Raw genomic sequence first — 13,067 nt, 5'->3', positions numbered from 1 at the left:
TATGTGTGTGTAAATTTGACTACAAGATAACATGAAGCTAATTTTAAATAATTTTAAATATGAATGAGTGCATGATAATATGTGTTTGAACATTAGTGCATCCAGAATCCAAAGATAAGAGAAAAATCTGTCTATTCCTTTCTTGCTTTGGAATTTGAGATACCAGTTGGTCATATTAAGAAGCAGAGATGAAAGGAGAATGCAAGGAATAATTTGAATGCTGGTAAAGTGATCCTCTGCATTGCAGCAATTCACAATGGGGTGTTATATATAGCAATAAAATCAGTCATTGTTTTCAGTCTTGCTAAATAAAACTGAACTATTGGAATGGCATGCACTTGACCTTTTGTGTTTCACAGCAGTATTTAACTGGTGCAAAGGAAACACACTTGCAAAGTATCTTCTGTTGACATGACAGATTCTCCTGGTTGTTCATACCATGTTCAAAAAGCAAAAGTCTCTTGCTTCAGAACGCAAAAGAGAAGTTTTTTCTCAAGGAGGTACACGGTCTATACAGAAGAATGATATGAGAAATTTTCAGTCTTTTTCACAACTGGTACTTTCAGCAGGTCCTCTAAAATCAACTCCAGCAGTTAAAAAATCAAAAACAACTCACTTTGAGATTGAAATACTTGATGCTCAAACAAGAAAGCAGATATGTATTGTGGATAAGGTGAGTTTATTTATTTAAATTTCTTTTATCTGCCCCCATGATTTTGAATCTCTCGATTAAATGCTTACTTTTTAGTGTTACTTTTTTTATAAGCAGGATAGATACTTCATAAATTGTTTCAGTAGGAGATACTAACTGCAGCTTTCACAATCAATTTAATGGTAAGAAATAATTATTAGGTTCTGGTTTTCCTGCTAACATTAACTGTTATTGAAAGGCAAAATTTTCAGTGCTTACCTTCTCATGTACATGAAAAAAATGCTGCTAGTTTGTTGTTTTCATGCATGTAATATTTATTAAAGATTTTCCTAGGGTTATAATAGTATTTGTAGAAAATAACAAGCAAAAACCACTGAAGTCACTAAAATTATATTTAACATATATGATGCAATCTCATCATTAAAAGTTATTCAGAATTGTTTGAGTTATGTCTTACAAAATGAAAATCTCACTTTTTCTGAAAGGTTTACTTATTTTAAAACCACAAGTTTCAAGTGGTTAAAGAGAATGTATTGCTCAGTATCACCCACATATGCTCATATCACAGATGTTTCACTAAGATAAAAATACATACTTCCAAGCTCACATAATCAGTGTACATTGCAGATATACATAGTACAATATTTCAAAATACTTTTAACTTTTCAAAACTGAAAAGATGCTAATATTTAGTTTATTATGAGAAAGATTGATATTTTAAATAAAATATATCTTCATTTGTTTTTCTTTATTGTCATGTTAAGATTTTTGCTATTGTTCTAAAAATAGCATTGAATCCCTGATTCACTTTAACTGTTTTAGCCTTGTTTCTAGATAAGAAGGCAAGAGAAGGACCTGTTTTCTGTTGTAATTGTCAAGAAGATGTTACATACTTTCTTATTTAGTAACTATAACATTACTGCCAGTCTATTAGTTGGGTAATATTAACTTTTATTTAGAGATGGAAATGAAAAATAAAATTCTTTTATAATTTCCTACAGGATGTAAATAGAAAAAAGATTTAAAATTATTTCTGTGTAACTCTAAATCATATTTTTATAATACCACTGGGGTCACATTTAAATAATAAATATGTATGTACTTTGTATAAATAATTTTAAGTTATGAGTTTCATAAATGGTATAATGTATTTTTACATTTCAGTACAGTTTTTATATTTTGATATCATACATAAATAAGACAAATAAAATCATTCAGAAGTTGCTGATGTTTATAATATCTCACCATTGAAAATTCAAAAATTTTTAAACAATACAATTAAATTAAGGGAAACCAGGCAATCAATGGAATGGATATTCAATTAGTCAAGGATATATAAAGGCCAAGATCCTAAAGTGAGACTGGTTATTGTGTCCTTTCTGATATGTAGATAATCATTGACAATAATTCACCTTAAAATAAGGAGAAATGGATGAGCTGGGCTTCTAATTATTTTCCTCAAACATTTATATTTCATGTAATTGATGTTATTTGAAACTCTGACATGTCAGTGTACATTCTAGTAATAATTAAATTATGCAAAAGTTAATAAGCATACAAAAATCTTAGAAACAAGGATTTTTCCAAAAAAATCTCATATTTGAGAGTAAGAGTCCTGGTATTTGCATGTCCAGTAGCACTCCTCTAGGGAAACTATGTAGACTAGATCGAGGATTAATTTTGCATTCCTCAACAACTTTTTTTGGACAATCAACACCATATGATCTGCTACATTCTACATCCAAATCTTTGACTTGTCAATAGAACTGGATTTTGTTGCTTCTTGTTTTACTTTTGTGATTTGGTAAGTTGTATCATAATGATGGCAAAACATTTAAAAGAAAAAGAAAGAATTTACTCTTTTCTTGTTTCATGATTCCTAACAGTTCAAATTTATAAACATGAGAAAGGTTGATTTTGTTTGCCATTCATGATTATGTTTCTGTTAAACAAATTGATAACTATATTAACAGTAAGGCATGTTAAATGGCTTTCATTGCATTTAGCTCTACCTAGTACACAAAAGAAGTGCTGGTTATGACTTACTCCTTATCTTTCACTAAGTACTGCCCAATAAATTTGAAAAAGTTAAAGGTCATGTACTTTGGAATTAATCTTATCTGAACTGAATCTCTGTTACCAATCATATTAACAAGGCTCAGGAAATTCACTGAATTTCTGATCCCAATACCACTTATTTAGAATGTAGGTTAATATAATCTATTTTGTAAGCATAGAGTGAAGAGCAGGAGAAAGATATGTAACAGACTTAGCATAGTGCCTGTAACAGAATAAGAAATAAATATTTTTGTAGTTTTAAAGATCATTTAAACAGCTAAATTTAATGTGTATAAAAATCTAAGAAAAAACAAGTGATGAAACTTGTGATACTGGCACAGAATTTCAGTTTGACTTCTTAATAATTATTCATTGCCATGATTTGTTATAAATGCTTGGGTTAGATATAAATATTTAGATATGTTTAGCGGTACAATTCATATGTATGAATCTTAGTAATATATGATGAGTTCTAGTAGGAATTGTGTTTGCATCTAGGTATTATATTAACTTCCATTTATCCATTAACTTCAGCATGGATAAAGTTAAGTACTCAGGATATTCATGAGATAAAACCATTGAGATAATTCCTGAGATTGAAGAAAATATATTAAATCATGCTTGTCTTACACACACACACACACACACACACACACACACACACACACCAAACAAAAGAGTTTCTATTGCCTTAAATATCTTCTCCAGCATCTGTCCTGTTGTTCTCATTACTTGTGTCAAATTCATTTCATCTGCCCACAGTTGCTTCTTATTTCATTCTAAACACACTCCATTCAGATATTTGCTTCCATTACTTTCCAGAAGATGAACATACTGAGGTTATCAGACATGGTGGTAAATACCTTGCTAATTCCAAAGATCAATTCTCATACTTCATCTTAGTATATTAAAACATCCTCTACTATTAAGTACATTCTTCTGAAAACACTTTTGTTCTCTAAGTTCTGGGATGATACTACACACATTTTTCTTTAAGCCTACCTTATTGGTTTCTCACTTTTCTCTTGCTGCTGCTTCATTATCTAACTTAGTAGGTGTGGCATGTCACCAACTCAGTCATCAGAACTTCTCCCCATATTAGGTCATTTACTTTATTGAGTCCCATAGTTTTAAATATCATCTGCCTTTTGATGATTCACAAACATGTAACTTCAACTTGTACTCCCCCCAAATTGTAAAGCCATTCATCTATGAATCCATGCATGCATCTATTATCTATCTATCTATCATCTATCTATCTATCTATCATCTATCATCTATCTATCATCTACATCTTATCTATTTAAATGTTCACTAGGCATCTCAAGGTTAGTATATCTAAAACTGAACACTTGATCTTCCACAAAAAAAGAAAAAAATCTTTCCACAAGATTTTTCAGGTCAATAAGTGAAATCACATTCTTGAAATAGCTCAAATGAAATGTGTAGAGGCATCATAACCCTAGATCTAATCTCACAACACAAATGATGCCCTAACATACATATAGAGAATGACAAATTTTAACCACATCCCCTGCCAGAGCCCTAAGATTTTTCTCTGTTTCTGTGCTTAGTACCTTTGATGTATTCCTTATACGCAACAGAACTAGCCTGTTGTTAAGATAATATGATTCACTACTCAAAACTAGCCAATATCCTCCATTTGATCTTGACTTAATTGTCACTTTTTTCAAGGACTTTATTTACTACTTTTGAAAACTGAAAAATCTGACAATCTTTTCTATTACCTTTCCTTGTTCTATTTCTTTAGTAGCATTTATTTCCTTTTTCCTTTTGTGTATTATTTGTGTGTTATTTGGCCTATTCTTCCCATGCCTTCTTTACAAAACCAGGGATTTGGTTTTTATTATTCTTGTATCTCCAACATTTAGAACTAAGGCTTGGCACAAAGAAACCACGTGTGCTAAGTATGTACTAAATGTAATCAATGCCTGTTCAAGAGATATGTGGATTTCACAATATATTCATGTTTAGCACTGGTTCTAAGGTGGAGGAGTATGATATTAGAAAATACTTTATACTATTTTCTAAACCAAATTATCATCAGAATAAATGTAAATACATTCATAGAAAAAGACATTTAAATATTCCATTCTAGCCCTGGCTGGTGGCTCAGTAGGCTGAGTGTCAGCCCTTGAACCTAAGGGTCACCAGTTCAATTCCTAGTCAGGGCACGTGACTGAGTTGCAGGCCTGGTCCCCATTACGGGGCACAAGAGAGACAATTGATGTTTCTTTCCTTTTCTTTCTGGCTCCCCTCCTCTCTCTCTAAAAATAAATAAATGAAATTATTTAACTAACTAACTAAATACATAAGTAACTAACTAAATAAATAAAATTTCATTCTACTGAGTGCCCAAGTTGCTCCTGGCTTGCTCCCAACAATGATGTATAATATTAAAATTTGTAATTGTGCATAGTTTACTAACAGTCACATTATGGTTACAAAATCTAAGAAGCTTTTAATAAAAAAGAGAGTAGAGATGGGGATATATAACTATTTTAGTTATTTCCCATGAGTGATTAAAATCATATGGCTAAACAAGGATAATAAGATGGTGAATTTAAATTATGTTATTAAATATCATTCTTAAGTGTTTATTGGAACATCAATAATATATCAGAAATGTAAACTTTAAAAAATTAACAATAGCCCTGGCTGGAATGGCTCAGTGGATTGAGTGCCAGCCTGTGAATCAAAGGGCTGCTGGTTCAATTCCCAGTCTAGGGCACATGTCTGGGTTGCAGGCCAGGTCCCCAGTAGGGGGCGCTTGAGAGGCAACCACTTACAGGTATTTCTCTACCTCTCTCTCTCCTATCTCCTCTCTCTAAAGATACGTATATAAAATCTTTTAAAATTTAAAAAATAAATTAACAATAAATTATTTCTAGTTGTTAACTTCCCTTGTCTCACTTCTGTTTCATAAAATGTCAGACACTTATCTTGTGATAGGTTGATGATTCAAGAGCACGGCAAAACTCTAAAACTAATGTTGATAAACATTTCCAGTAACATCCCATTCTTTTTTTTTTCTTTTTCTCCAAGGAACTTGACCACAAGAGCCCTCTTTCTTCTGTTGTTTAAATGTCTCTGTCAAATATCTTTAAAGCTTTTAAAAGACTTCTTACAAATAAAATAAAGCACTCAATAATTCTCTAATTCTCCTAATGGTAGAAAATACCATTGCCAGAAAATAGTAGAGAAATTGTAGTATAGTAAGGCTGCATAAAATTTCAAGAACTTGTAATTTCTGACATTGTCACTTTTAATATTTTATCTTGGGCGGGCTACTTAGCACAATAATGCCTCCATTCATTCTTCTGCAAAGTGAGAGTGGCATCTGTTTTAAAATGGCCTCACGGCAGGGCCAGTGCACCTGCCTTTATTACAGTCCACGGATGGAATGCTTTTTAGTTCCTGGGCTAAAGCTGAACTGATCAATTCAAATCAAGAGAGCAGAATTTTAGCAAATCCCAATGGGTCTTATCTAAGGTGTACACAAGGAAAATGCCTGGGCTGGGGCAGAGGGCTGCTGATCACAAAGGCTACTTGGAAAATCATATCCGGAATGTACATTTGCTTGCTACCCTGAGGACCACTATCTAAGGCATGTGATTGAGTATCACAAGGAAAATGCCCCGGGGTTGAGGGGGCTGTTGATCACAAAAGCAACTGGGAAAATCACATCTGGAAAGCACACTTACTTGTGACTCTGAGGAACACTATCTAAGGCGTGTGATTGCATGAGGAGCTGATGTCAGTTTAAGGTCATTGCAGGCCATGAGTCAAACAAAACAGATGTCAAGGCAGTGATACCATGGAGGAGTTTCACTCAAGTCTTGAAAAAACATGAAGATATGGATGCTGTACTTGTTATAAAAAATTTCACAATGAAGGAATTTGTAGCTCCTTCTAACAGTTCAAATATAAGATAAAGATTGTGCTTATATGATATATTTCTGAGAAATTGAAGTCTAATTATATATTCGGCATGCACCTTGTCCAGATGTAACATTTTACTGGTATTTTTGGTGTAGCAAAATAAAATAACTATCAAAATAATCTCCTAACTTATTGCTGGGATTTTAGTATGTCCTTAACACAAAATTTTTTTCATTCTTCTCATGTACCTTAGTGCTCAGAGGTATTACTGACAATTTCACTGTGACTAGGATTTATCAAATGAGCAATAACTTAAAATAACATTAAGAAATAAAAATTCTGTTACTCTATATTTTAAATTATACAGTCTCCAGGGCAAGAGGTCTGAGGGGAAATACTGCAACAAGTGGATGCTGATATTTATGTCACATTAAAACTTTTAATACCCTCACATCACATGTTTCTGGTCACAAATGTATGTTCCCTGAACTCTTAAGTCTAGATTACTAAAAGCATAGACATAATCAAATTTATATTTTTGCTAGAATTTGTGTAATGACACTAATTTCAAAATAGTTTTAAATTATACATATATATGCATGATTTTAGATTAATATATATTTACATGACATCTCACTACTATGGAAATTATGGTATTTGCATGATTACATTACAGGAGCTCAAAGGTTTAGAGGACAATCATTGTTTGAAGTTTCTACCCCTAACCACTTTCAATTGATTATGATTAAGTACTACTTACAAAAATATCTTCAGGGACGTAATCATAGAATGCTGCCTAATCCTTCATCCTTCCCTCAGTCTCTCCTTTTCTTCTACTCTGTTGTTTTTTCTTCATATATGACTACATTGAAAAATACTAATCTTCCAGTCTGTAGGCACTGTAATAGACCCTGGGAACATAAGGATGAAAACCAGACCAAAACAAACCAAATACAGGGCAGGCAAAAGCAGGGTTACCATTGTGAATACACAAAACACAGTTTATTTTTTTATTATCCTTTATTAATTATTGTATAATTTTATAAAGACATGCATAAACCTACTTTTGCTGCACCCTGTATATTCATTTCTCTTCAGATATTCACAGTACTGTGATTCATAATGACATGTAACTAGTCCCACACAAAACAATATAATAAAAGATAAAACAGGTATGAAAAAAGTGGTACTGAATGGCTGTAGATATCTCTTCTAGTTATAAATAGCCCCAGCACACTGAAGGACCATCATGGGGATATTTCTTTTCTTTTGTTAGGATATTTCTAAGATTAAAGAGTAATCTCCTAAAGTAGAAATTATTTCCTCTAACTACCTTACATGCTCAGCCTTCTTTCAGGCTTTGACTGAAGGCACATTGCTAGAGAGACACCTCTGGAGAATTTACGGAAGAAGGTGAGGATGAATTTTCTTCACACTTAAGGCTTTCTAAGGTACAAACTTGTCAAGCTCAATACCAACAATATACTATATTTTATTAGTGGATTTTTAAACTGACAGTCATCAAATAATTTTCTATCCCTGTTGATCTACTGGGATTCAGCTGAGCAATCTGAGTTCACAAGTCTGTAGCTACATAAAACCCTTGAATATCACACTTGTTTATTCTCCTACAAGAAGTTAATTCTCTTTTAGGCAGATTTTGAACTGTCTACTACATCTAGATACTAGATATTTTATTTGAGAATTGATCTTACTCTTTAAGAATGCTGTGTCTCTACTTTCTCATAAACTCACGATTCTAGTATCATTTTATGAAAAGAGGGAATCAATTGTTACCTGTCTTGTTTCTTATTGCAGTTTGTGTTCTCATTCCACACTTTTACTGACTCCAAAATAAACATTTAATATTGCTTTATGTTTGGATGTTTCTAACTTTTCAATGATTGGTTATTTGATTTTTTTAAACCAAAGCGAATTATAATAAGTAATTTATTTTAGCAAAGCATTTGATGAGCTACTGCAGCCTAATGGTGTCTTTTATTTGTCAGCACTGGTCTCCATTCCACTAAATACAGACGTGTCATCTGCTTCTCATAAACTTCACTTAATAAAATTTTGTTGTAATCCAACCTTAATTAAATCAGGAATGTAATAGAGAATCCTGAGGCCTTTATTCAGATGATACCTTCCCCGTTTTTATAGAAAGGCAATTTCAGAAAGCTGTTACTCTAAAATTACTGAGAAATTACTTTTATCTTAAGAGCTATTTTATGTAAATTTTTTTAACTCTTGACATGGTAAGAACATAATCAACAGAGCAGCCAAAACAACCAGTGAGCTGTTGATTGTTAAAATAAAATCTGCTTCTTTTTAAAATGGGAAGAAAAATTAATTATTTTTATAATTAAAAATAGATTAATAAACTTACCTATTTGCTTTCAGTTTTCAATCAACATTTTTGGAATTGTATAGACATAATGTCTTCGTAGGCTTTTGTCATTAACAAAAAATGTATAGGTTCATGTATGCCATAGTTTAAGTATGTAGGTACAATTTGCCTGAAGGACCTAATTTTCAAGCCAACTATTCTTGGGGCTATCCAGTGCTATCATAAAAAATAATCTGTACACAGATTTATCTTTGCTTCTGAATACAAAGATATCCATCTCCCCTTTCCTGATGGTATCTCTTCTATTTACTCATACAATCAAATCAACCCTAATAGGAAGAAATGATGTGTGCATCTCTATAACAGACAGTGTATACATGATAAATAAGCATTTTTTTTTTTAGATTTGACCATTCTGTAGCTTCAAGGTCTTTTATCTGTGAAGTTAAAGAGGCAAAGATACAGACAGTGATTGTGATATGATCAAAGTGTCCCCTACAAGAGAGAATTCACCCACAGAAGTAATTCTTTAATGAGCTATGGAAAAAGTCTTACTTTAGTTTATCAAGCTGCTGACTCTCTAGAATCTCTTCCTGTTTATATAGTATCCAACCAATCAGTCATTTTATTCTATACACAGTATATCTTGTCACTGAACTGTTACCATCCTAGTTTAAGTCACCATCACCTCTAACAAATGGACCGGTACAGATGGGTCTTCACTGAACACACACGATCTATGTAGGAACACAGAATACATCCACCATAGTTCTTGCAGATGTAGTTATGGCATAAAGCTTCCTCAATATCACCAGGTAATATAAAATTTGGAATTTATTCTTGCAGGTGTAATGCTTTTGTTGTTGAAAGGTCATTTTAAATGTCATCTAGAATCTGTTTAATTTACAGAAGCCAAATTGATCCTTCTAAAACCTAAAATATGATACCTTTCCTCAGATGAAAACACTCCAAGTACACATCTCACTCAGAAAATCCAATCTGCTCTCCCATATTTTGAAAAGCTTTACGTTATCTCTGCATCTCATCCCTCCAGTCATATCTTTAACCATCTGTACTCTACTGCAAACTCACTGGCCTGCTTGCCATTTCTCGATCACTCTTAGTGTGGTGATCCCTGGTAGCCTATGACCTTGACAATTCCTCTGTCTAAAAGGATATTCTTCAGAATATTTGCATAATTTGATGACTAGCTTAGGCGTTTGCTTATATATCCTTATCTATCTTTCTGTCAGAATCATGCTTCTTTGCATCAGGTCTTTCTTATCTCTTACGTCATTTATATGTTTTAGAACTTATTACCATTAGATATATTATGTAGATATTTAATTATTTTCTTATTTCTTCTAGAGTATTGTTTCAATGTGTCTCACTGTGCCATGGTGTTGTAGAAAGTGAATTCAAGTACAACATTGCTTAAACTTAACCCAGCTCTGCTGCTTGTTAGCTCCGTGACAGGCTGCAGACCTCACGACATCAAAGTACATCAGTTTTTGCTTGGCAACCGGGGAAGAAAATAATAGTACCTAATCCTTTGGGTCATTAGAAGTATTAAATGAGTTAACTGCTTAAATGAGTGCATAGTGTACATAGAAAACACTATATGTGTGCTGGTTATTACATTAAAACAGAGTAGGGGACTGTGTGTGTGTGTGTGTGTGTTCCTACCACAATATGCATGACATGTAGAAAAGTTACTGGTCCCTCTTTGGTACTCAACTTTATTTTTGAATGAAACAACAAACTCTCATACATATTTACCATATCATATCAGGTAAGCTTGGATCTTTTTAATAATGAATGATTTTTATATTATTAACAGTGATTCAATTTATGTAAAGATCAAAGAGACAATACTTAGAACAGATATTATGAACAGCAAGGCTTATCTGGAGAGTGAACACTTTCTAAAATTTGCATCCATATTAGTTAACTAATCAATTGTGTAATTTTAGGAAGATACTTATATTTTATGACCACAAGTTCTTAATCTTTCAAAGACTATCAGCATCACATACTTCATCAGGTTGTTTATAATGGTCAAGTGATCATCTTAATAGATCTCTATATATAGTATATGAGGTCCTTTAACATTAATAAATTTAATCAAGTTATTTCAAAAAGTCCTGCTACATTCTAAATATAGACAGTATTTAATAAAAGTATCCTTGAAGCTAGACTAAATAATGATCCCAAATAATCAATGATTTACAATACCAAAGGTTTAATTATCATTCATATAACATGCCCAGAGAATGAGCTGTGGCTTTACTCTGAACTCTGTTGTAGAACCAGGTAGATCAAACACTGCTTGGTATTGTCATAATCAGTTTCCAAGTATAGTGAACAAACAGGTGGTTTCTAACTTTGGGCTACTGTAATATATTTTCATAGGATGGTAGTTTATAAAAAACAGAAATTTATTTACCCAAGTTCTGGAGGCTGGAAGTATAAGATCCAAGAGCCACGATGGTGGAATTCTGGCAAGTATCCTTTACAAGTTTGCAGACTGGCATTTCTCATTTATTGAGAGGGCTAAATAGTTCTCTAGAGTCTTTTTTTATAAGGACACTAATTTCATCATGAGGGCTCCACTTTCAGGACTTAATTACTTCCCAGCGACCCCTCCTCCTAAACTATCACATTGTGGATTAGGGTTTAAATATGTAAATTTTGAAAGGGCATAACACTCAGTTCATAATGGTTGGCTAACAACACACTGGCACAAACCTAGATGGTATAGTGTACTACCCACCTGGGCTATACGGTATTGCTACTACAGTACCAGCCTACACAGCACATTACTGTACATGATAACATAAGATTACATTAAGCACAGAATTAAATGGTGCAGTCAGGAGACTGCGTAAACACGAAATGTGAGGCTGCTGTTGGTGTAACAAGGCATACTGTTTTACAGCAAACATTTGAATATGTAGAAAATGTGTACTTTAAAATAATGATAAAAAGTGTAGTATAGTAAATATACATACCAATAACATAGCCACATATTATCCTCAAGTATTACGTGCTGTACATAATGATGTGTTATACTTTTGTATACCTATCTGTACAGTAGGTTTGTTTACACCAGCACTATCACAAATCCATAAGTAATGTGTGGACCTGTGATGTTAGGCTACTACATCACTGGGTGACAAGAATTTTCAGCTCCCTTTTTATCTTCTGGGACCATTATTCAATGAGCAGTTCATCATTTACTGAAATTAGAGGTTTTCTTTTTTTCTTTTTTCCCGTAAATCAGCAATTTTTAATTGGTGTGCCACATACACTGGTGTACCACAAGAATTTTTAAAGCATGCAATACTTGACTCTTTGTTCAGAGGCATGACCTGTTTTCCCTTAGATTGTCCAATAAAATAATAACAGCAGCCAACATAACAGTAGCTATCTGGTTTGAATAAATCAAAATTATTCTATATCTTTGTCAGATCAGCAAAAATGTATTTTTGATATGCCACACAAATTATTCATTAGTTTATGAATGACATGAGATGACAAAGGCTAAAATCACTGCTCTAAATGATTAATATTCTTAATAGTTCTTTACAGTTTGAGGACAAACTACTCAAAAACTTAATAGCTTAAAACAAAGACAATTTATTCATCTCATTTTTCTGATTGTGTGTGTGTGTGATTTAGTTCTCTGCTGGACTCAATTAAGTACTCGCAGCTGGTTGTTGAGTAGCTGGGGGAACAGCAGCAACAGGGCATGCATCTGTCGTCACACGGGAAGAAGCTCAGGCTTCTCTACATGGTGCTCATCAAGAGGGTTATCAGAAAGAGTAGAAGAAATACATGGTCTCTTGTGTGTTAGAATTGTCACTTGCACAGCCACACTTTTAAATTATGTTTTTTATTAAAGCACATCAGATGCCAGGATAAACTTAAGGTGTGGGAAAAAAATCTACCTCTTGATGGGAGAATCTGCAAACTACTATGGCTATTTTTGCAATCATCAAAGTAATATACTTAAAAGAATAGAATAGAATAGAACAGTGTATAAATACACTTTTATTTCTAATAAATAGTATATATACATACACACAAGCAGATTGATAGATA

The 13,067-nt window shown here is 32.9% G+C and overlaps 1 protein-coding gene across 2 annotated transcripts in view; it reads left to right on the top strand.

Annotated features, from left to right (window-relative positions):
- Positions 1–361: 361 nt before the first annotated feature.
- The window catches only part of TECRL (trans-2,3-enoyl-CoA reductase like), an 88,130-nt gene continuing 75,424 nt past the window's right edge, over positions 362–13,067 (top strand). The window contains exon 1 of one of the 2 annotated variants that reach the window (XM_045834372.1): positions 362–673. In XM_045834372.1, coding sequence (XP_045690328.1) covers positions 440–673 — 234 coding nt within the window. In that variant the 5' untranslated portion in view covers positions 362–439. The remainder of the gene's footprint in view (positions 674–13,067) is intronic. The other variant, XM_045834370.1, reaches the window with a different exon arrangement.

Source organism: Phyllostomus hastatus, unplaced genomic scaffold (genome assembly GCF_019186645.2).
Source record: "Phyllostomus hastatus isolate PE091 unplaced genomic scaffold, TTU_PhHast_1.1 phas_contig_196, whole genome shotgun sequence".
Classification (NCBI taxonomy): domain Eukaryota; kingdom Metazoa; phylum Chordata; class Mammalia; order Chiroptera; family Phyllostomidae; genus Phyllostomus; species Phyllostomus hastatus.
Note: the sequence above shows the minus strand (reverse complement) of the source record. Positions and strands in the feature narration are given on the sequence as shown.